General features: G+C 38.6%; 2 protein-coding genes across 4 annotated transcripts in view; one reads left to right on the forward strand and one right to left on the reverse strand.

Moving 5' to 3' along the window:
- Window positions 1–1,537: 1,537 nt before the first annotated feature.
- Window positions 1,538–16,301, forward strand: abcg5 (ATP binding cassette subfamily G member 5). Its single transcript, XM_008115726.3, has 11 exons — window positions 1,538–1,786; window positions 3,248–3,346; window positions 6,400–6,532; window positions 8,659–8,798; window positions 9,217–9,346; window positions 10,039–10,255; window positions 10,366–10,571; window positions 11,634–11,772; window positions 12,557–12,742; window positions 14,108–14,220; window positions 14,848–16,301. The coding sequence occupies exons 1-11, from the start codon at window positions 1,562–1,564 to the stop codon at window positions 15,042–15,044; spliced, it is 1,785 nt and encodes a 594-aa protein (XP_008113933.3). The 5' UTR covers window positions 1,538–1,561; the 3' UTR covers window positions 15,045–16,301.
- The window catches only part of dync2li1 (dynein cytoplasmic 2 light intermediate chain 1), a 34,527-nt gene continuing 25,532 nt past the window's right edge, over window positions 16,292–25,286 (reverse strand). For 2 of the 3 annotated variants that reach the window (XM_062971385.1, XM_003224043.4), the window contains exon 13: window positions 16,292–16,943. In XM_062971385.1, coding sequence (XP_062827455.1) covers window positions 16,881–16,943 — 63 coding nt within the window. In that variant the 3' untranslated portion in view covers window positions 16,292–16,880. Of the gene's footprint in view, window positions 16,944–21,119; window positions 22,278–25,286 lie in introns of those variants that run through there. The other variant, XM_062971383.1, reaches the window with a different exon arrangement.

Here is a 25,286-nt window from a genome sequence, read left to right on the forward strand (position 1 = left end):
AGCAATGTTTGGTGTAACATGTTGGAAGACTAGGGTTCAAATACCTGCTCAGCCATGGAGACCTATCTCAGTTATACTTTGTCAACTTCAGAGAAAGGCAAGGCACGCTCTCTCTGGTGAAATGCTGCCAAGATAACCCAATATGCTGGAATCCGCCTGAAGGTACATAACAACACATTCTTGCCAACTCCACTTACTACATTTTTATTTTGCCTCCTAAAGGGAACGTGTCGGACCTTGGTGGAATATTCCGTCATACAATAAGAAGTGGAACAGACAGATTCTCCAAGATGTTTCATTTCATATTGAAAGTGGTCAGCTCATGGGTATCTTGGGGAATTCTGGTAAGTAGTGTATTTCTACATTTCTGCACAGAAAATAAAGTTATGGTGCAATTCTGTGGATCCTATCTTGGATATCCTCAAAGAGATCACCTAGAAAGATCCATAGTCCTTACGTTACCAGCATGAGACCTCCAACATTGGGCAGAGACGGGGAAAATCTATGGCGACTCTATATATTCCATGGAGAAATGGACCAGTAGTCTGTGGAACTGTTCAAACAATAGAGATATATGCTCCCTGGAACCAGTTCCAGTTAACAGTCTACCTTCAGCACTTTGAACCAAATGAAGCTTCTAAACCTCCCAGTTGTCCCAGTTGAAAGGTATGGGTGAGACTCAAATCACTGGGCCATGTAGTCAGTATTGCCAACTCTGACTGACATCACTGGTGCTATGGATTTTCAAGCGGAAATTGTTCCTAGTGCTATTTGAAGATTCCTGGCATTTGCTCTTAGTAATTTTCACATCTGATACTGACTTCGACTAACAGTTGTGGACAAAGCCCATGTTCTTTTCTCAGTTCCAAATTCAATCAGTCCATTGAATCATTGAAACTTCATAGGTGTGGATTTACTAAGTTCTCACTTAATCTTAACACCTGTAATCCATACTTATTACAAGACACTGTGCCTCTCCTGTTGTTGCTTTTGAGTTAAATCGTTGGCAGAGCCCACCTTTACATTGATGGGAAATACAGTACTCATAAATAGCTTTCAATATCACTGCTTGAGTGATTGGCTATGATTTTCCTCCTTTGTCCTACAACAGGCTGGTGTGATAAAGTCTAAAGAACTGGATTTAGGCTCAAAAGCGTAGTAGACTTGATGTGTTCTCATAGTCAACAAGGCCACAAAATATACTAATTTAGCTGTGGTAAAATCAGTGGCCCCTCTAGAAATATAGTCATTTCTATAGGTGCCACTTACTTTAGATGTAACTATAACTATAGAAATATATGACAGCTGGTCTGGCTCTTCTTACGAAGTGTGGACTTTTCACAAGTTAACCGATTGCATGGTTGCCAATTATCCAGTTAGGAGAAAAAAGCACTGCAGGTTGCTTTGCCTTCAACAGAGATTTGAACTGCAGAAATCAGCAGGCAAACCATTTCACAGCATGGATTTAAATGTTTTAGCACCTGCCATGTGCTGCAGCTCCAGCTGCTGTTAAAAGTGCAGCTAACAAAGAGAGGTTCAAACGCTGACAGTCCTGTGGAGGATGATAGGCCTTAAGCAATTGGTGGCTGTTTTCTATTATGATTGTGAACTCGGTATATCACTCTATAACATTTCCCAATGTGTATTAGGATCTGGAAAAACAACACTGTTGGATGCCATAGCGGGAAGACTGAACCACAAGACAAACTTTCTTGGTCAGGTATATGTCAATGGACGTGAGTTGAGACAGGAGCAATTTCGGAACTGTTTTTCTTATGTTCTCCAGGTTGGTTTTTGCTTTTGCTTCTTTCTTTCTTTCTTTTTCTTTTCTTTTTTTACATTTACATAAATTGTTTGGTAGTTGTCTATCACCGACACTGATGATAGTATTATGATGAAAGAGAAATTTATTCAGCTTGCACTTTGATTCAAATGTATTAACACCACAGTTCCAAAATATATCAGGATATGAACTTGAATGCAGTTATATTTCAGTTTTTGCCTTTTCCAGAGTTTGACAATATGAATTTTCTGAATGAAAAAATGTGAAAAATGGGAGGGGAGTGTTTATCAATTTTTGGGGGGTTAATTGCACACAGAAATGTATAAATGAAAACACAATAGCATGTCAAGGAAAACATCCTGCAAAAATATGTGTGTTGAATGACTTGTCGTATAATAACTTGTCTGCTAGGCAAACCTACATACAAAAGGGGATCTACGGTACTGGGGGAAAGTGTATATTAGGAGAAACCTACATATAATTTATGTGTATGGAGGAGGGTTTTTTTAAATTCACAAATTGATAATGTAATTGAAAAGCATAGGCTTAAAGGATGCATATAGACTGATTAAAAAGACCAAAAAATCCCAGGTTTGTTCCTGTTCCTTCCAATTTATTCTGGAAATCCACACATGTTTTGTTTATCCCACAATATTTTTTGCCTACTCCTGGTATAATTATTTTATTTATTTATTATTTATTTATTTCCAACATGTATATCCCACCCTTCTCACCCGAAGGGACTCAGGGCGGAGTACAAAATTGGCAATAATTATTGGCATTTTATATGAGCTTTCTGAGTTGTGCATTTTAACTCATTATAAAACAAAAAGAGTAATAAAATCTGAGACTTTTAATCAGTGTAGTGGCATCATTAAATGGGTAAACTGAATGAGAAATGGAAATGGACAATTGTTTCAGCTTCTCATGACATTTTTTTCCCAACGTGATGTACTTCACTGAAATCAATGGGTGTACAAGCAGTCGCCAAGTTACTCTTCTTAAGTTAGATTTGCATGTGAGTCGGAACAGGTACAGTTTTTATAGGTGTAACTCCACACACACACACACACACACACACACACACACACACACCTCTTAGGATAGTATAGAGAAGAGTTAACATCCCTGTGGTGTTTGTTTTGCTGTCTGTGCCCCTGTTCAGAAGTTTTCACCTCACTTTCTATCCCTGTGATAACTGGATTTTGAAAAATTTGGCTTGTTGTGGAAACAAGGATTGGAGAGAAAGCTTCCATGGAGACAACTTTTCCATATGTTAAGTTTCAGGAGAGGATTTCTCTCACGAGCGGTAGATTTCTCTCACTTCCTGTGGTCTCAACCCCTTTTTTGACTATGAGTCATTTGTAAATTGGATGATTGTAACTCGGGGACTGCCTGTATATGTTTGGGTGGTTATTGCTTCCTAAACTAATGCTGCTGCATTTTGCATACCCTCTTTTTCAGAATGAAACCTTATTGAGCTACCTCACTATAGAAGAATGTTTGACTTACACTGCTTTGCTAGCACTCCAGAAGCACTCCCGTGAATTCATTAAAAAGAAGGTCTGTACTATTAAATGTCTGGAAGACACTCTAGATAAAATGATTTTGTGGAAAGTTACAACTTTAAAATGTCCACTCCTTCACATGGTTCAGATGAATCAAAGGGATGTTTTGATCCATTAGGAGCAACAACAACAACAAAAAAACCCCCAGCCAATTCCAAAGCAATGAAATTGATTAGAACCAAGCAGCATAGTGTAGTAGTTTGAGCTTTGGACTACAACTTTGGAGACCAGGGTTAGATTCTGCATTCAGGTATATGGAAAGCCCCTGGGTGGGCCTTATGGTGGGGTGGCCCTTGGGTGGCCCTTAGCATTGCCATACGTCAGGAATGACAACCAAAATGGACCACAGTCAGCACATGTCTGAGCTCATCAGGATGTGTCCCCTTGGGTGAGAAAGGTGGGGTAAAAATGTTGTAAATAAATAAATAAATTAAGTTGTAGCCTTAGGCTTTGTCATAACTCAGATGTGGTGGCAGTGGCAACTGCCATGTCACTTTGGTGATGAATCTACTCTGGGTTAAGTCTGAACTTGAAAAGAGTTATCCAAGTTGCTGTAACCTGAACCACAAATAAATTCAAAAGAAGTAATTTGAATTCCTTGATTTGGGTCCCATTCCGTGGAGTAAGAGAAAATAAACTTATTCTATCTTCCACTTGACAGCCTTTTGGGATATTTCATATTCCCTTTGTCATACTCTTTCCAGGTGAAACCTACTCAGTTTCCTCCATCATTTCTCACAGAATTTGGTTTCCAGATAACCTGGCATGCTGGTCACCCTTAACAATATATTCCAAAGGAGAGGTGACAGATGGTATCTCTCTCTCTCTGGCTTTTCCAATGTAGTTTAGTATTTGGACTTGACTGTTCCATTCAGGCTCTGGTTTGAGACATTGTTATAATGGAAAAGGAGTGACTTGCCAACTATTCCTAGATGGTGGCTATAGAAAAGTATTAGTTCATATCCTAGTGAGTATTTTAAATAATATTTTAGCACATTACAGATGTGCCTTCTTGAGTCACATTTGAAGATGGCACAACAGCTTCTTAAAACTTGTTAAAATATACATGTAGTCACTGTGAATTGGCAAAGCAGCCCTTTTCTACTGATTTCACAATGAAGTGTTTCTGCAACAGACTCACCATTGCTCCCATCTGAGGAAATGATTCAGGCAGCACCAAAATGCCTTCTTGGATATAAGCAAGAAAGACAATTTTTATAGTGCTTCCAGATGTACTGTATAACAATCACATTTTCACAGTCATCGGGTTGGAAGGGACCTTCTGTACTGTTGAAAGCTCTAAAGCTTGGGAAACTTTCTAAGAAAAATTGGCATAATACACACAATTTGGTCTAGAATGGTGAGTTACGCATTGCCCCATTTCAAAAAGAAATTAATGGATAAAGGTTTACATATAAGTGCTAATTTATATTGTAGAGATACCAATTTAGAAATAATTACAGTAATTAAAATAGCGGGGAAGATCTAATCTGTTGTGTATTTCTGCAGCCAGCTGTCAAGGTACAAGATTTTAAAGGACAAATTTAAGGGTCTATCCTCTCTCTACTTATAGTTCTTTTGTCTTCATACCAGACTGAGCCTGAGCAGATATTCCAATGGAGGACGTCTTGACTAGACTGAGGAAAATAATAGCTATTCTATCTTTGGTCAGACCTTACTTGGAAAACCATGTCCAGTTCTGGGCACCACAATTCAAAAAAGATATTGACAAGCTGGAACATGTCCAATGAGGGTGACCAACATGATGAAAAATCTGGAAACCATACTCTATGAGGAGTATGGTTAAGGAGCTTGTGGTAGAGTTAGCCTGAAAAAGAAGGTTGAGAGGCAACATGATGACCATATTAAAAAAATTGAAAGAATGTCATATTGAAGATGGAGCAATTTTGTTTTCTGCTGCTCCAGAACAATGAATTCAACAACAAGAAGAATTTCTGCCTAAACATCAGGAAGAAACCCCCTGATGGGAAGAGCTGTCTGAATATAGAATACACTGCCTCAAAGTATGGTAGAATCTCTTTCTCTCGATTGTTTAAAACCATCCATTAAGGAGACTCTGGATGTTCCAGGATGGCAGAATAGAGTTGGATTGGGTAACCTTTGGGGTTTCTTCCAACTGTATGATTCAATGGCTCTTCTCTGACAGCTCCTGAAATAAAGGGCTGCTCCTTGTAATCTGGGACACATTTTCAGTCGAGACATTCTGTATCTTCTACACTGCCCTATATCCCAGGATCTGATCCAAGATGATCTGTTTTAAACTGGATTATATGAGACTCCACTGCCAGATAACCTGGGATAAACAGATAATCTGGCATCAGATCCTGGGACGTAGGGACAGTGTGGGAGGGGCCTTGGAGTTGGGGAGATAGGTGATGATAATTATGCTTATCATCTCTGTAGTGCTTTATTGTGTTTAAAACATTTTATAGGTATTATCACAGCAATCCACATAATAACTTTGAATAATAGGTCAAAATTAAAGCAGATGATCATGTTAAGGAGGAGCAACAATTCCTCATCTAGGGCATCTGGTGAGTTATAGCTGTCCTCAAAATCAGATCCATCTAATTTTGACCTATTATTCAAAGTTATTGAACTCAATAAAGCACTACAGAGCTGCTAAGCATAATTATCAGATCCATCTAGATTAGTGGTTCCCAACCTTTGTGCCTCCAGATGTTTTGGACTTCAGCTCCCACAGTCCCTAAGAGCTGGTAAACTGGCTGGGATTTCTGGGAGTTGAAGTCCAAAACACTTGGAGGCCCAAAGGTTGGGAACCACTGATTTAGATGAATGTCCCTATTTAGATAATAGCTTAATGATTCATTAAGCCTCATTTTGTGTCATGGCATTTTGTCTTTTAAAGACACGTTTTATCCAGCCTGGTTTTTTTTCTCCATCATTCAGAGTAATGTTTTATGTGGCTTTTTTTTTTAAGACTGTCAACCTTAATGGATGCTCAAGCAGCATCTGGGCAGACAATCTTTACCTCCAGTTCTTCCTGAACGGTCCTTGTTTTTGCAGGTTGATGCTGTTATGGCTGAGCTGAGTCTCAGTCATGTTGCTAACAGTGTAATTGGAAGCCGTATTTTTCGGGGAATTTCTGATGGGGAAAGACGTCGTGTTTCAATCGCAGCACAGCTATTACAAGATCCCAGTGAGTACGGCACAGAGCTTTTCAGAACAAAACAAATCCGCCTGTCCTTTTTGATTAGACTGTCACTTGGTACGCACACCTACCACCCACCTCTCCCCAACGTTTTTAATAGAACTTTTCATCTGTCACAGAGTCTCAATCTAAGGATGCTCATTAAACTTCAGGGGAGTCCAACATGTCCTCCCCTACCTGCCAGAGATTGAGCACAGAATAAGCTGCAGTCTCAGTTTGGATGCTGATGGGATTTGCAATGACTACTCCTCAGTTTAGACAAATTACTTACAATCATAATCCAGAGCTAGGGGCAATTTGAGCAGACTGGCTGAGTGGCTATCTCAGAAGCTACCTATTCAATAATCCTGTCAAAAATCTCTAGAGAAGATGAGATCTTATTTTGAACTAGCTGAGTCCTTTGGTCCTGTTCAAATATTCCATTATAATTGTATCAATTCTTGGAATATGTTTTCATCTTTAAAATGTCTGCTCCAGAATCCCATCCACAACCAATGGCCATACAACCTGAGAGTTGAAGTCCAAAAAGTATATTTTCCAAGGAGGATCTGGGACTTATGGTCCAAAAACTGTATTTCCCAAGATCTGTTTCCACATGACCACGATCAATTCTTGTGGATTTTCAACTCATGTGACCAACTCATGTGGATTACTTCCCAATAAGGCTGGTCCTCCCGTTAAGTTGAAAGTGGTAGACACTGAGTATCATGCATCAAATTGTTCCCAATTCAATTTGATTTTTTTAAAGTGCCAAAGTTAGTTTGTGGGATTGTCTATCTCAAGTGCGAATAAGTATTTGGGTAACATCCACCCTAACTTGGGTGAATATGAGCTACCAATTGCTGCTCTGCCTCTTGCAGCAAAATGTCTTGGGTCAGCCTGGTTGTGCGTTCCAATATAGTGAGCTGTTGATGCTTGGAGTGGAGTGCACATGTGTTACAGCACTCATGGAATGTGGCCAGGACCAGGAGATATTGACAGGAGGAAAGTACTCACTAATGAAGAAAGTCAAGGAAGGAAGGACACAAACAAAAAAACAAACAAAAATAATTTGGTTGCAAATGATTTATATAACTTTAAAGCAGACAGTGAAATAGTTCAAGGTTTTTCCATACCTTAATTATTACAGAATCAAAACGGTAGTAATGATATAAGAGGACTAGGACTTGGAAGGTTATCTATGAAGGAGCTAGGGAAGTGTGAAGATATGTCATTGAATACAAAAATCAGGATTATCCAGGCAATTATATTCTTAGTTTCGATGTGTGGTTATGAAAGTTAGACAGTGAAGAAAGCTGGTAGGAAAAGAATCAATGTAGAACTAGGAGACAGTTCTGTGGATATCATTTATTGCCAAAAAGACAAATCAGTGGGCTAAAATGAACTACATTTAAACAACTATAACCCCCACCCCTGACTTGCAGTTCTCTCGAGGATGGTTGTAATCCCTTGTTAGTCTACTCCCCATAAACAATAATTTAAGCATATTCCTACTCAAGGCTTTCCTAATTCATAGGTAATAATAATAATAATAATAACAACAACAACAACAACAACAACAACAACCTTATTCTTATATCCCTCCCCATCTCCCCGAAGGGACTTGGGATGGCTCACATGGGGATCAAGCCCACCAAAACACAATAAAATACACTCACCTAAATACATTTAAAACTTATAAACATAAAATCATAAAACATACTCAAGAAATAGCTACCAGTCAGGCGCAGTGAACGCATTCCACTGGGAGCAAGGCAAATGTTCTCTTTAGGTCCTCCAATGTGACTCTATGGGAGGATTTGGAGATTTCTAAAGAGAACACCTCCCTATGAATATCTAGATCCTACAGTGTGACTAATGTTTAGTATCCAGAGTTGACTACATAGTCATAGATATATCATAGGTTTTTTCTGCTCAATGTTGGTTGAAGATAGAGAAGTAAAAAAGGGAAATGGCTTCATGTTCAGGAGGGAAAGGTTGAGTCCCTCTGCCAGCTCTTGGCTCCTGACTCCTGCTAATTCTGTGAATAATCTCACTTTTGATGAAGTAATCTGTTGTTCCATCATACAGTCTCTTATCTGAGCCATCAAGCACTACTGCTGTTATTTCCACAGAGGTTATGTTGCTAGATGAACCCACCACTGGTCTGGACTGCATGACAGCCAATCAGATTGTGTGGATGCTTTCAGAACTTGCTCACAAGGGGAGAATAGTGATTATTACAATCCATCAACCACGGTCAGAACTTTTTCAGGTAAGAGGCACCAAAGATGTTGTTTAGCATACTGCCTAATATACTTCCAATCAGAATACAAACAGTTTGAAACCTCAAGACTTAAAGGAGTGTCACCTGTATATTAACTTCCTTAAGGTGAGCTAGAGGACCCCTCCTCTGTGTTGCATCAGTTAAGGCAACATAATGGGGAGCGGGCATGGGGAAGCCTTCTTTGTTGTGGCATCCCACTTATGAAACACCCTCCCATTGGAGGCCCATTTGGCACAAATGGTGTATCATTTTGGCACATAAAATGTCAACTAGAGTTTTGGAGGCCTAATTGATTTAACACAAAACTTTCCATATACATGGCTTTAAAGTGTTTTCACTAGTTTTACTCTATCTTTTATTAGAAGTATTTCCAAAACAATGGATCTTGTCTTTGTTTCCTTCCAAGGTATTTGATAAAATCTGCATCATGAGTTTTGGAGAACTGGTTTTCTGCGGAGGCCCATCAGACATGATCCGTTTTTTTAGTGGCCATGGCTACACATGCCCTGAACATTCCAGCCCTTTTGATTTTTATGGTAAGTCTTTCTAAACTGAGTTTAGAAACTTGTTGAAAGGATTCGGAATGGGGCAGAAGGGCCCTTTAGCGTGACCTGGGGGTGTCTTTCCATGACACAGCATATTAATTTTCTCAAGTCTGCAAAAACCTAAGATGTAAGAGTACATATTCTTTGGACATAGCTATAAAGCAAGCAACAATTAACAGACTTTATTTCTGATTTTGAGAGCTAACAAAGTATTTTTGTAAGCAATAAATCAGATTCTTTTAGAAAAATGGCTGGACTTTTCCCATGCTTGTAAATTATTTCAATTAATTTCTAACCTTTTCATGAGAGATTTTTTTTATATAACTGTATGAGATATTCAACTATAATGTGATAGCACACAGGAAAAAGTTGATCGACTGAAGTGTGTGTACATTTGCAATGATGAAATAGTTCCATGAAAATGGGCTAAGGGCACTGTGTCAATGGAGAGGACAACGAAAATCGTCCCTGTTTGGAAAGACAAGCTGCCTTCCCTGCCCCAAATTGCTTTTGCTTTTGTCCTGATTAATATTTAAAAAGGTTGTGTGTATCATCAAAAGGAATGTCTAATATGATGCATAAGTTACTAACAGAATTCCAACCCTATGTTTCTATGGATTGGACTATGGTGAAAACACAATGTGAAATGAATTGATACAATCTTGTGTGGTAAATTTCCACAGTGGATCTAACATCCGTAGACACTCAAAGCAAGGAGCGTGAACTCGAAACCTACAGCAGAGTTCGAACCATTTCTTCTGCCTATAAGAATTCAGAGATTTTTTGCACAACTCTGGAAGCCATTGAAGAAGCAAAATGCAATGTGAAGGAACTGCCACCGGTACCCTTTAAATGCGAAGACTCTCCCAGTGTGCTTTGTAAACTGTGCATCCTCTTAAGGTGAGCCCTGTCTTAAGGAGAACATGGTTTCAGTATGTAAAGACTCTCATTGCTCTCAAAGTGAGAATGAACTTGGACTACATTTCTAATACTGAATTCTTTCCGTTCAGGAGGACAACAAAGAATTTATCCAGAGATAAGATTGGCATAATAATGCGGATTTCTCAAAATGTATTATTTGGCCTCTTTGTGGCATTCTTCCTTCTGAGGCTGAACAATGATTTTCTTAAAGGAGGTGTGCAAGACCGTATAGGACTCATTTACCAGTGTGTGGCCGCTCTACCATTTACAGGAATACTCAATGCACTGGCCCTATGTAAGTGTTGTCTATTTCATTAGTAACAGCTATAGACATGTAGGACATGTTTCCATGTACATTTGCCCTGAGTTGATAAATCTGACTGTTAGAACCAATGAATCAATGGGATTTACCTATGTCTTGATTCACCATTCAACAGGTTCTTCAGTGGGTCTAATCTAACCTAGGGCTCCTCCAACTGTGGTCCTTGGGATGTTTTGGATTTCAGTCTCCTGGATGCCTGACTGTTGGCTTCTGTGGGCTGAAGTCCAAACATCTGAAGGAACAAAGTTTGGAAACCATGAGATGAACCACAGTAGTACTAAGGTGTATGGATTTAATTTGGAGGCATATATATGTTGGAGTATGAATGTGAGGAGGCTTTTAACGTCTTTCTCCTTACAATACACAAGCAACTCTGTGTTTTGTGTTAGTAGGATCTGGAGCACAACATGAGGGGGTGGTCATTGTTCCCAACCCCACTCTAGTAGCTATGATCCCAATGAAAATCATAGTATGGAAAAACTTTTAAATCTTGTAGCCAGTTCTGATCAAAACTATTGATAATAATGACACCTAGATATCTCCCAAGGAAAACAGTTACTGGGTTGTCTGTATATACCACAGTCTTGATGTTAATCCATCCACATAAAAAGTATAAGAAAAAATAGTATTTATTATGGAATTTCTGTGGCTCATAAACAGCATTCTATAAGGGAGCCATCTGTATGATATTGCCATCCATTTTAATTATCCCATACCTTCCCAGCACTGAGAAAGCCAAGTAGGTAAACCATAGCTGTGTAGACTCTTCTAAAAATAAAATTAATATTTTAAAACTGACTACTTTTTTGCTAAACATATGAGCATAGCATGTTTTCCTCCCTCTCACCTCTCACCTGGCCTCACCACTGTGTGTACAGGCCAGGGCTGATAACTACTGTATTCTAACACTATCTGGAAGACAGTACTTTGTCTATACATTATACAAAAGGAAGTATATATGCAAAGTTTTATTCATTGCAAATTTACTAGTTTTTGCTTTGGTTAACTATTGTTTCTTCTTTGTATACCTTTCAGTTCCAGCATTACGGGCTGTTGCAGACCAAGAAAGTAAAGATGGTTTATATCAGAAGTGGCAAATGTTGCTTGCCTATATTGTGCATTTTCTGCCCTTTAGCATCATTGGTGTTGCACTTTATAGTGTCTTTATATATTGGTAGGTACAATTGGTAGGGTAAATGTTTCTGCTTAGACATTGCAGCATATTCCATTGATATCACTGACTTTAATAAAAATCATGGACTCAAGGGTCATCTTGTTCAATCCCTTGCTCAATGCAGGATTTCCAGCATCCCCAACAAGGAGCTATCCAACCTACCCCCCCCCCCCCCCCCAGAGTTTGGTGTCAGCTGCAAATTTGATAAGGGATTCCTTCAACCCATAATTGAAGACTAATAGCTTAGGACAGATCCTTCCAGGCTGAAGCGTAGTTATTGATCACTACTCTTTGAGCATGTTTTTTCAACAAGTTATGTTTCCAGGTGACAGTGTTGCCATCTATACAGTATCTACTAAACTAGTGACCTGGTCAAAAGAAGTTGTGAAATTGTTTGGCAGGGTTTGTTCTTGACAAACCCATGCTGGCTCCTATTGATCACTGAACTGTCATCAATGTGACTTTCACCGAATTAATCTTACATTACTGTGAAGTATGGACTAGTGTGTGCAGACTCAGTAAGACAACACTACTTGTTTGGGACTTACAGAGAAACTTTTTAATGTGGCACTTATGTGAAATCCTCTTAGTGTATAGAACCTGTTGCACACAAAGGGAAAAGGTTCGACCCTAACCCTCCCCTTGATTTTATTTCAGTTACTTTTGAATAGTAGAGATTTCAATGAAGGGACATGGTACTTTTTTCAACAAAGAGACATTTCATTGACTAATTTGGGAGGGGAATAATAGCCTCTATTTGAAGAAAGCTATTTTATTCACACAGGACTATGGGATTATACCCAGAAGTTTCTCGCTTTGGATATTTCTTTGCTGCTCTTTTAGGACCACATATATTTGGTGAACTGCTTACGCTGGCTTTTCTTGGCATCATTCAAAATCCAAATGTGGTCAGTGGAATAACACTATTGCTTAACATAGCAGGTGTCTTAGCTGGGAGTGGACTTATTAGGTAAGGCCAAACACAATGTACTATGTATGTTTATATTAATAAAAATGCCATCAGAAGTGCTATTTGAAAGAAAATAAGACTAGAGAAAATGTAAAGAGTACCGATCCTCATAAAACTATAACAAAGAAAGTTGGAGTGCTGGACTGGGACTGTAAACATTTATGTTCTAATCTAAGACGTGCAATTTACTAACACAGCCACCAGCTGTTAGCCTGGCTTATCTACTGCCATGTTGCAAGGGGTGAAATGAGAAGGAAGGAAGGCACTCATGTCACATTGAGCTCATTTTTGGATAGTGGAATTTAACTGTAACTAACAAAAAAAAATTACAAATGCAAGAGATCTGCCCACACCAACAAAATAGATTTGCCTAACTCAGAAATTGTTGTGTACACAATAAACGAAACTATTTCATCTTCTTCTCCGGTAAAGTGAAATAGCAGAACAGAGTTCTTAAAATAAGACAACTCTTGAGTTCTACAAAGTCATGAAAGAAGAATCCTAAAACTAGAAATATGATCAGATTTCTCACCTCATATAAAAGACAGTATCCATTTGGAAATGCTCCCAAATATAAATGGCATGTCTGAAGAGAAGTAATTCTCTGGTCACAAATACATCTGTCATATGCCTTGAGTCAGAAATGTTGCTAAAAGTATATTTTAATAGATTGAGGCCCTTTTATCCCAAAGGGGAGATGAATCAGCTCAGTGGCAGCTACAAGACACATGGAGCTGATTTAGGTTAATGCAGCGTTGAATTGCATTAACGAAAGATGCAGGATACTCTGGATCTAATCCTTGTTTTGAGCTAGTGTAAACAGTTATGCTGTTTTCTATTCAGGAAGTGGATCTCACCGTGTTCACCACAATTCTGCTTTCCCCAGGCTCAGGCAACCTGGGAACAGGGGATGCCCCACAATTCTGGGCTTTGTAGTGTCCACCAGGCTTAAAAATGGTGCTGTTTGTTGTTCAGCGCCAGGAGTGATGCTAACTAGAGAATTAAGGTGATCCGAGAAGGGAAAGACAAAAGAGGGAGTGGTTCTTCCTTTTCCCCTCCTCTCTCCTCTTCCATGTCTCTTCATCACTCTGTTGTCATTATATGTGCCTAGTAACAAACACTGCCATTTTTGTGCCCAGGGGACATCACAAAGCCCATAATAATGGGGGCAAGGTAAACATTACCAAATGATTTTAAAACAAAGTTGTAAATATCTGTCATAATTCAGTTAATCTATTTGAAATTATCTTATTGAGATCAATGGGATTTCAAAGCATTTAACACTAGGTGGATGAGTGTCCTCTGAAATGTTATTAAATATGAGAGGCACTGTTATAGTATGACCATGTTGTTTGTTTCTTGAAGGAGCATGGAGGACATGCCTACTCCTATTAAAATGATGAGTTATTTTACATTCCAAAAGTATGCCAGTGAGATCCTTGTTGTGAATGAATTTTCTGGATTGACATTTACATGTGGTAAGTACTGAAAACAAAAATAACCCTAAATATATTTATCTTTACCTTGGTCTTTCCTTTTTGAGGTTTAAAAATAAGGACAGGAGCAATTCCAGTAAGTTTGGTTTGATGACCATACCAAGATATTTTGACCCCCTTCTGTCCTATAAGGGCCAACCATTCTACCAGAATTGCTACTTTTGATTACTAGAAGTAAAATTCCATCACTTTCTATCACTTTAGTAGGCTTGATGCTTTCCTTATTTTGTAGGGATGGTGGCCAAAAAATAGCATTATTCAGCCATATTTGCCCTGAATGAAATTTATTGTGAGTGCTAAGTCTTATGAAGACATTGGTGGGTATCTCAAGGGCTCCAGCTGATCCTCTCAAAAGGACATTGTAGCTATGGATCATACAATTTCCACCTATGTTAGTGACTGCAGAGAAACAATAAAGAAGGTTCTCCAGTTACCATGACCAGTAGAATAAAAATCCTTGAAAAGTTAGAATGCAATTAATCTTGCTGAAATTTGAGCCCCTGGCATCTACTAAATGGCCAGATTTTCTGAAGGAATTGGAGAAAGTGTTGATATAGAACCTCTTCTATTCGATAGTAGTGCTGTTGCTGAAAATCCTTGTTTTCACAGGTCATTTCAATGTTTCTGCTGGAGTTGTGTCTCCCTGTACATTCTTGCAAGGGATTCAGTTCATTGAAAAAAACTTTCCTGGAGGACCATCCCGATTCACAACAGACTTTTTACTATTATATGCCTTCCTCCCAGCACTCATAATTCTAGCAACTATAAGCTTTAAAATAAGAGATAAAGTTATTCTGAGGCAGTAAGAGTCGGTAGAAATATCTTGGACCTATGTACTAAAAACAAAATCCCATTGAGTTTGATGAATCCGTGTGGGTTTGTGGAGCATTTTAAGCAGTTCTATTAAGTTGTGTTAAGCATTTTGCTCATCTAAAATGTGAAAATAGATTGAAATTACCACTTTCCCTGTTAGGGATAGATTTAGGAATAATTCCATGTTACGGTGCCTCTTTCTGTTATTTTGCTTGGGAGTACTCTTCAATGATTTTTCTCCGGTCAAGGGTGCTCTGTATGCTGTCTTAGGAACTAAGATAAAACACAGCAAGAAATACATGCTCAAAAGCAAGAACCTATGACTAAATTAGAGTGCCTATTTTTGTTATGTCATAGTAGTACTGATGGAAGCCTTAAATTGCCTCAGAGAAGCAACTGAAAGCACCACTATGTATCTTGGGAATATTCCTGGGTCCATTTCTGTCACCAAAGCCTTGATGGACTCTGTCTGGAGCTATCTGTGACTAGCCTGCCATCTATTTCTCACATTCTGACAATAATTTCTCAAGCATTGAGATCTCCTGGAAAGGCCCTCCTTTGTGTCCCAGCAGAGGAAACAATAAATTATGTAGAGATATAAATGACTGTCTTCCTTGCTATGACACCCACAGTTGTGGCATGTCTTGGAAATATGACTGGCAATGATTCTGACTGTGTCCAGTTCTGGGCACCACAGTTTAAGGGACATGTTAACAAGTTGCAATGTATCCAGAGGGGGCAACTAAAATGATCAAGGGTCTGGACAACAAGCCCTGTGAGGAGCAGCTTAAAGAGCTGGGCAGAAACATGACAATATTAAGTATTATGTCTCCTCATTCCAAGTAAAGAGATTCTGTTCAATGTCAGTGAAACGTAAGTTCTGCCATAGTACCAAAGTAGAAGGTAAAGCAGTAGAACCGTATTTCTTAGCCATTCCTTGGGAGATTGTTGTGATGTTGGAACCAAAGCTGTGCCTAAATGTCACTGCACCGTGGGTGAAAGGTTAGTGCTTGCACTGGATATTTTTCCATGCAAGTGTGTAAATACTTTACAAGTACTGACATAACCAGGAGCTATACAACAGTAATGTCCCAGTACATTTCTTGGCCCTTGTTTCACTTACCAGATTCATCACTTTATTCTTCTATTGAAACTGTGTTGGGACCCAATATTAAGTCTCATAATGAAAGAGGAGAAATCATGGATGGTTTGTAATAAAATCTTTTTTTTAAAGACTAAGTGGAATTAATGTTTTATTAATTTACCCCAATGTCTAGTATATTTCAAATGGTACAGATATCCATAAAGAATTTTCTTATCTCTTCCTTAGCAAAAGAAAGCTTTTGTCACAACAAAAGTCAAATAGGCCATTCTTTCAAATAGTCTAAATAAAAGTATCATTTAATATGTGCACTTCAGTTTGCTGACAAGATATGGATGTGTCTGTCCTAACTGGATAAAAATAGGACATCATCATTTTATAGAGTACAAAATGCTCAATGAAGAAATATCCCTGACATTCACTACATTGTAGACAGTGGATTTGAACAGAGACTTGACTTTTCATGTTACCTCCATTGATATATTGGGACAACATATGCATGTAAATGTATTCTAGCAGAGAATAGACCCAAACTGCCTGTCTGATATTAAATGACAGGTTTGAGGTCTATTGCTGAGATTCACAAATTCCCTTTTGTTATCAACAACAATAAACATACTTCTGGTGAATCATTTAGATTTGCTGAACATACAAAACTTACACAAACAAACTTAAATGTACAAAGCAGAGCAATGAAGTTGAAATCAGGTTGAGACATGTTTCACAGTCAAGAATCAAAGTCCATTTCTTTCCAGGTTTTAGAGGCATTTTTCTTGTACTGTTCTAGTTCCTGAAATGGAAACATACATATTGAAAGAGTAGTAACAAAAACAATTAGATTAACATAAGCAACTGCAAATTCCTTTTCAGTTTGAGAATATTATAGTTGCCTTAAATCAATAGCTTCTTAAGATCTATAGAGATACTCGCGGGAACACCTCAGCAAGTGAGAGTCCAAAGGTGGCAGGTTAAAACCCAAAACCTCAAACAGTGGCTGATACCCAATGAAAAATTCCCTTTTGGGCACACAGAAGATTGGGTGACTTGGAACGTGCTGAACAGACTGCGCTCTGACACCACGATATGCAGAACTAACCTTAAGAAATGGGGCTACAAAGTGGAGTCCATGACATGCAGTGTGGAGAACAGCAAACCACAGACCACTTACTACAATGCAGTCTGAGCCCTGCCACATGCACAATGGCGGACCTTCTTACAGTGACACCAGAGGCATTCCAAATGGTCAGCTTCTGGTCAAAGAAAATTTAGTATAATGCTAAGTTTGTAACTTCGTTTGTGGTTTTTCTATACATTATAACTGTATTCTCAATTCGCTTCTGACATAATAAATTCATAGATAATTTCTGAGAAAACTAATTCTAAGTCCAATTGATTTTAGTAAGTTCATTCTACATAGGGGGACCTAAATACCCTAAAGTCAACAGATTCTGTCTATCTTAGAAGCTAAGAAGAATCGTCGCTAGTCAGAATTTGGATGGGATACCATCAGAGAATACTAGGTCCTGTAGGCTATATTTCACAGGACTAAAAAAAGGAGACACACACATCCTCTATATTGGAGCTCTCAGTCTGGTATAGTGGCTTGAATGTTAGACTAGATTTCCAAAACACCAAGGTTTGAATATCTACCCAGATGAGAGAGTATGATTTTCAGTCCACTAGATGATCTTGGGGAAGTCAAATTCTGTCATCCTTAGAAAAAGGCAGTGGTAAATTGGAAGAAATCTTGTCAAAAAAACCCGAGCGGAGCATGCCATATGTTTGAGTGAAAGTATAACAACAAATTCTACATATCAATAAATCTAAATCCAATCATTAAAACATTCCAACAGAACGAATAGTTGGCAATATTCCCAAAATGATTATAGGTTTTTTTTTAAAAACAACAAAAAGGGGTATTGAATGCCTTTGGGATGGAACTGATGTAGTAGTAGCTTCAGAGTTTACACCTTTTAAGAGATCTGTGGGTCTTCAAATTCTGACTTGCAGCAATACTTGCACTGAATATCTACAATCATTTTACACCACAATAATTCAGTTTTGCAGGAAGTAAATGCAGAATCAGCATTTTTGACCTTATACTGTGCAGTATCTATATGATCCATTGACCATGGTGTGCATCTACAGGCAGTCCCCAAGTTACAAATATTTGACTTACAAATAACTCATTGTTAAGAATGGGGGTAAGATAACAGGAAGTGAGCGAAATTTACCCCTCAGGAGGAAAATTCACACCTGAAAGTTACCACGGGAAGAAAGTGTTTACACTAAAGCTTTATCATCAATCTATACTAATCGGCACCTTGGCTGCATAAAAATGCCTGCAAGTTGGTATCGCATAACCTCAGAAGTTTCTTGTTACATTTGGATGACATGCCTACACACTAACATGTCACGACATATAGTTTAGAAAAGTCTATTATACTGTATTCTATGTGGGATTGCCTTTGAAGAATGTTCTGAAATTTCATCTGATTCAAAGAGCTGCAGCCTGATTGTTAACTGCTTAATCTGCATAAACATTGACAGTATTAATTTTGTGATCCCAGAATGCGGCTGATGTTAAAAAATATTATTAAACCACTGATGCGAAAGCCAAAGTGGATAGTAGTTTTAGTGTTGTATGAGGACTATGGTTGAGATCCGTGGACAGAAACAGCCAATAGAAACCAAATCATACATTTCTAGCCTTAATGGAAATCAATTGACACTTCTTTTGAAAAAAAATCTCACAGTGGAAACCTATACCACAAGTCGAAGATGACTGGATGCATGTAACAACAAAATATAAAAAAATAGTGTCACAGGACAAGTAGTACAAATTAGAATGAAAGCTATAAAATATGGAATTTTGAAACAACATAGGAAAGACAAACCTAACACCCAAGGGAAAAACTTGCATGGAATATTTCAGTAATATCTATAATCTTAATTATGAATGTTTTGTAAAGGAAATCTAGACTGCAACACAGAGAGAATTAACCATGATTAAAGTACCAATCATAACACTCAACAAACAGCGGTTTTAATCTTTTAATTTCATACAGTAAGTGACCTGTATGCCATTTTAATATTGAGACTTACTGCAAAAATACTGAAGTCCATTATTCTAATTGCATCCATATCTACTACTTGCAGTTTCAAAGAGCAATTACCCAGATGCTACTATATTAAACAATTATATTACCTTGCTCTCAAGTACGATCTTGATCTCCCAAGTCACGGACAACACAGATTTTGCTTGCAAAGTGGAATCTCTAAGTGTTATAAGGGCATGTATCTAAGAACACCAGACACTGGACACTGTGTTCTTAATCTGTTTATAGGCTTCCAAGCATCTGGTTAGTTACTGTTGGCAAGAAGTACAGATTTATGCAGACTTTTAGTCTGACAGAATTCTTCTTACATTGTGATTATGGGCAAGGTCGGCAGATCCACCTGTGCAGCAATGAATTCTACATGCTGGACAAAGTTGAACAAATGAGCAATACTACAATTGGAGAGGATGGAGTTGACAATGCGGGCCATTTATCTGTGCTATCAGGATCACCACCATTGTGACAACAACTATAAAGGTCTTAGTTATGCCCTGGCTGGTTGTAATTTGCTCTACTTGGGGCTGCCCTTGAAGAGGGTTCAGAAGCTTCAGCTTGTCCAAGAGCTGTAGCCAAGCTGTCAACTGGAGCTGGCTACAAGGGTCACACCATTCCCTTGGCATGTCAGTTTGTTTCATAACTAGCTCAAAGCGCTAGTTATGACCTATGAAGACCTCTATGGCTCAGATTCGAGTATTAACGTGTATGAGCCAGCCTGGGCTCTGAGATCACCAGGAGACGGCTCTTTTCTCAGACCCACCATCATCCCAAGCAAAAAATGAACTTTGGAAGTACTAAAAGATTAATTCCTACTTCCTGTATATTCCAAGAATCACAGCATCAAGGTCATTTTGAAATTATTATTTGTTCTTATATAGAAACTAGTAACATGCACACTTATTTGGCTTAGGCTTCACAGAATACAATAGTTCCAACTTAAAGTAAACATGCATAAAGCTATTTGTTCACAAATAATTTTCAGAAGTCTTGCCTTCATACCTAAAAAATTGTTTCTTAATACACGAATTTTAATTATGAATTAAAAATATATAAAAAAACTATTATCCACACAGAAGGAAGAAACTATCTGGCTCAGAGAAAGCCTTAAGAACAAGATGAATGTAGACATATCTCACTTGACAAATGGTCTGATAAAGAAGCTACTTTTTATAAAATGCTTTTACATCTTTTCTTGCTGCTTACATCTTGCTTCTTACATCTTTACCCTGCTTTTCTTTCTTGTCCTCTGTCTCAAACTGGCAGTTTTGTAGTAGCATTGCTACTGGAAGGATAATGAAGACTGCAGAAATATAGGCCTTTGGCATCAGGTTGCCACAGCATGTCTGTAGTAAACATGTTATCACCCGTCTGCTCCACCAGCATTGAAGCAATGATTCTCCGATGTCATCTTTGCTGGACTGGGCATGTTTGAATGCCCTATCACTGTCTCCCACATTAACTTTGCTCTCTCAGCTCAAGAACAGAAAATGGAATGTTGGTAGACAACAAAAGATATTAAAAGATGGGCTTAAAGCTATTTTTAAAAAAATGTGGAATATACACCAAGACCTGGGAAGTCCTGGCCCTCCAGCAGCTGTTACCAACATGCTGTGGATTCTGAAGAGGCACAAAGAGAGAGCAAAGGGAGAAATGTGCCAATAAGAAGGTGCATCAAGCAAACCCTCGTCATGACTGCTTTCCACTTGGAAACCTGTGTCCTCATTGTGAAAGACCTTGTGAATCCAGAATAGGCTCTACAGTTATTTATGGCCCCAGCACCAAGACTCTACCCTTGGAAGACAATCATATTCCAGTGATCACCTATTGTAGGAATATAGTAGTAGCAATAATAATAATAATAATAATTTTATTTTTATACCCCACCACCATCTCCCCAGAGGGACTCGGGGCGGCTTACAGATATAAAACAAGCATACAATGGTATCAAATACAAAAAAACACAAATAAAATTAAAAGGCATAAAATAAAATCACAATCATTGTAAGACACATGTTAAAACACAGAGATGAAATCATAAGATGAACTGGGCAAAGTGCACTGTAAACATGAAGGAAGTTAAGGTGCTATAAGATCATGGGGAGAAGCTTAAACTGGGGTGAACCCTGTGGCTATGTCAAAGAGTTAACCATCAGGTACTACTGGTCAGAAGTAACCGCTAGTATAAGGGTTTAATGTACAATGAGCGGTACTTATTCAAAAGCCTGTGTGAAGAGCCAGGTTTTCAGGCTCTTCCTGAACACTTCCAAGGTGGCAGCTTCCCTAATTTCCCTGGGGAGCGCATTCCAGAGGGATGGCCACTACAGAGAAGGCCCTCTCCCTCGTCCCCACCAACCGCACTTGTGACAGAGGCGGAAGCGAGAGGAGGGCCTCCCCCGATGAACAAAGAGATCATGCAGGTTCGTAGGGGGAGATGCGGTCAGAAAGGTAAGTGGGTCCCAAACCGTTCAGGGCTTTGTAGGTCAACACTTGCACCTTGAATTGGGTCCAGAAAATAAACGGCAGCCAGTGGAGCTCCTTAAATAGGGGAGTAGACCGCTCCCTGTAATTCGCTCCTGTTAGGAACCTGGCTGCCGCCCGCTGAACTAGTTGGAGTTTCTGAGCCGTTTTCAAGGGCAGCCCCACGTAGAGTGCTTTGCAATAATCCAACCTAGAGGTAACTAAGGCATGGACCACCGTAGCCAGATCAGAATTCACGAGGTATGGTCGCAGCTAGTGCACAAGTTTTAGTTGTGCAAAGGCCCTCCTGGCCACCACCGACACCTGAACATCAAGCGTCAATGCTAAGTCCAGGAGGACCCCCCCCCCCAAGCTGCGGACCTTTGCCTTCAGAGGGAGTGCGACCCCGTCAAGCACAGGTTGCCACCCAATACCCCGATCAGATGTGCGACTGACCTGGAGGACCTTTGTCTTGTCGGGATTAAACTTCAGTTTATTCACCCTCATCCAGCACATCAATACAATATTGGTCCAGTGCAATAAACCTTGAACTGGGAAAAAAGGAATTTTGCTCTAGCTGTTCCTATTGCAGCTATGTGCATGTGCATATAACAGGGAAGAAAAACAGCAACTGCCTCCAGAATCCATTGCTGAGCAAATTTGAACAACCCAAGAGAGAGAAAATGGAAGACTCAACAAACCTGCCTCACCTTCACCAGGTTTTCAAGCCAGTTAAAAAATAACAGTTATGTAAGTTTGTTCACTAACAAGGATCTCATAAGTAAAGTGGAAGATGGAATAAGAATAAATCATGCTGGATGCATTTTTGAAGAAATTCTCAGGTCATTGCCATAAAGTTCAAAATGTTTTTGTTTACCAAACCTGATTGTTTCTCACATACATATTGTTAATTTTAAATTTAAAACTTTGCTGAAGCATGCTGGATTGCTCGTTTTTGGGGTATAGAAAACCTCTTCGTTCTGTGTTATTTCTCCCACTTGTACAAAATTATCAGTTAAAAGGAAACATCTACTATGTTAGCAAATTATGCCCTCCTACAGACCTTGATGAAACAAAACCTGTGATGGAGTCCCACAAGAAAAGTCCATGTAACTTGGATGGATCACCACATACCTGGGAAAACTCCCTTTGATGTACTATTTTTAAGACAGCTTAGCCAGAAATGGAGAATCTTGTTAAGAGTTTGCAGATGTGTAGTTTCTAGTGTCGGCAGCAATGTGAGAAGTGTATTAAACTCTAGAGATGTTGAGTCAAAAAGAACAACATGAAGTGATCAAGGGAAAATGCACAAAATAAAAAGCTATTATGCATGAATACCTTCAAGAAACAGAAATACAAGCATTATGTTTGACGGTATACCTTTAACATAAATGCTTCTTTCTGTATAGCTGCTTTATCTTTAAAGAATGTATGGAACAAAGGACTACAAAAAGTGAAAAAAAAAGATTAGCATTCTGAAGCATTTAATACTTATTCTTAAGATAAGGGCCATTTCGCTCTCAATTTTCATATAATTATGGGAAATCCTAATGCATTTAAAAACTGAATGTAGCCAGGGAATTGTTTTCTTATAGATGTACACAGGGTTATCTTACAGCTTTTAAGATCAAATGAAATACAAAAATCCCAAAATGTTTTTATAAAAGCCGGTTCAAATGTTACAATAATCTTATAATAACTAAACTTCAAGATGGAAATTTTTAGGGAAATAACAGCAGATAATTTGCTTTTGATAGAACTTGTCTATTACCAATTTTTTCCTGCAACAGTGCCACCAACAAAAGCTACAGTAAATTCAAATGGTATCAATAAAGATAAAAAAGATAAAAGAAATGAGCACTGAAAGTAAGAAACACTTGGGAAACGATTAATTCTCAGAATGATTAAATCAATTCTTACTTGTAGGCTATTTTAGTTAATAAAAAGTCATCCATAATCACAAGTTTGGCATGACTGTACAGGAAAAATATATATAGCAAGAAATTAAGCAACATTCTATTTTTTATTTCTATTTTGACACATTGAAATAAATTCAATAAATGTCTTAGTTATAAATTAGAAGTCATTTTTAATCCACACAAAAATAAATTCAACTTGGATTAATTTTTTTATCATGGTTTGAAATGCTCAGTGAGGTAACTCTAGGTTAATGCCCTGGAACAAACCTGAATTCATAGCCTACTAGGAGCAGTCTAGAGCCTTATTTAACTGTAGCTTATTTCAGGGCAATAAATAAATATTATGTAACTGTAACGTCAATAAGATAGTAATTTGGCTCAGCATTAAAAGCAAGGTGACTGATATGCACTTAAGTAACCTCAAATTCATAGTGTCTAGCCTGAGAATCATGAAAGTTCTACTGACATACAGGGTTACTTCAGATTAAAAATAGGGCCATGCTATTTTCCTGAACCACCTTTCACCCTTAAGGAGCTACAATGCAGAAACCTACTAAAGATAACCACTAAAGGTCACACACAAAGATCTTCCACGTTGCCACAATTCTAAACAGCTATTAACCTGGCCTACCTTAGAGTCAAAAAGAAATGTATTACTTTACTAGCTGTGCCCAGCCACGCGTTGCTGTGGTGAAGTATGATGGTATGGGAAATAAAGTATTGAGGAATTGGTGGTAGTTAAGGTAAAGGGCAAAGGTTTTACCTTACATTAAGTCCATTATAAATGGGTTATATAGCTGTGTGGAAGGGCCTTGAGTCTACACTGCCATATAATCCAGTTAAAATCAGATAATCTGTATTTTATAGGCAGTGTGGAAGAGGCCTAAGTGAGGCCTAACTCTGCCTGTCCCCTGGGCTGAGTGGGTTGCTAGGAGACCAAGTGGGTGGAGCTTAGCCTTCTAACTGGCAGCAATTGGATAAAAACAATTATTCCTTTCCCTCTAATTAGGACTTTATTTTTCTTTTCTTTTTGTTGTAACAACCTTGAGGCGTGGATGATGGGATGTGTTGTCAAATTTTGAGGTTGCGGGGTCTGTAGTTTTGTTGTTTTGTTGGTCGCCGTGATGCCATCACTCTTTTATATATATATAGATAGATGAAATCCCCTCACAACCAGTGGAATACTTTAAGGAACATTTTTTTCTCAAAAATAAAGAATGCTATTCATATCTTTAAAAAACAAAACCCCAGTTCACCAAACATACAGAGGTGACTTATAGGCAACACTACATGGTGCAGGTCTAGGGCTTTATGCTTTTGTTTGATGCCTCTGTTATTCCTATGGAATTTTAAAACTAGATCCTACGCTATGCAATGTTACATTTCTTATTCACTGGTTATAACTAGCCTATTTTTTGATCGTGTCAGAAGCGACTTAAGAACATACTGCGAGTTGCTTCTGGGGTGAGAGAATTGGCCATCTACAGAGACGTTGCCCAAGGGGTGCTCTAATGTATTATAATCCTGCTGGGAGGCTTTTCTCATGTCCCTGCAAGCTAGAGCTGACAGATGGGAGCTCACCCCATCCCGCGGATTTGAACCGGCAACCTTCAGGTCAGCAACCCAACCTTCAGGTCAGCA

This window comes from Anolis carolinensis, chromosome 1 (genome assembly GCF_035594765.1).
Source record: "Anolis carolinensis isolate JA03-04 chromosome 1, rAnoCar3.1.pri, whole genome shotgun sequence".
Taxonomy (NCBI): Eukaryota; Metazoa; Chordata; class Lepidosauria; order Squamata; family Dactyloidae; genus Anolis; species Anolis carolinensis.

Coding starts and splice junctions, on each gene's coding strand:
- abcg5 (XM_008115726.3), top strand. CDS start 1,562: ATGATAGGCCTTAAGCAATTGGTGGCTGTTTTCTATTATGATTGTGAA. Junction 3,347..6,399: donor GTGAATTCATTAAAAAGAAG/GTCTGTACTATT, acceptor TTGTTTTTGCAG/GTTGATGCTGTTATGGCTGA. Junction 12,743..14,107: donor GCTGGGAGTGGACTTATTAG/GTAAGGCCAAAC, acceptor TGTTTCTTGAAG/GAGCATGGAGGACATGCCTA.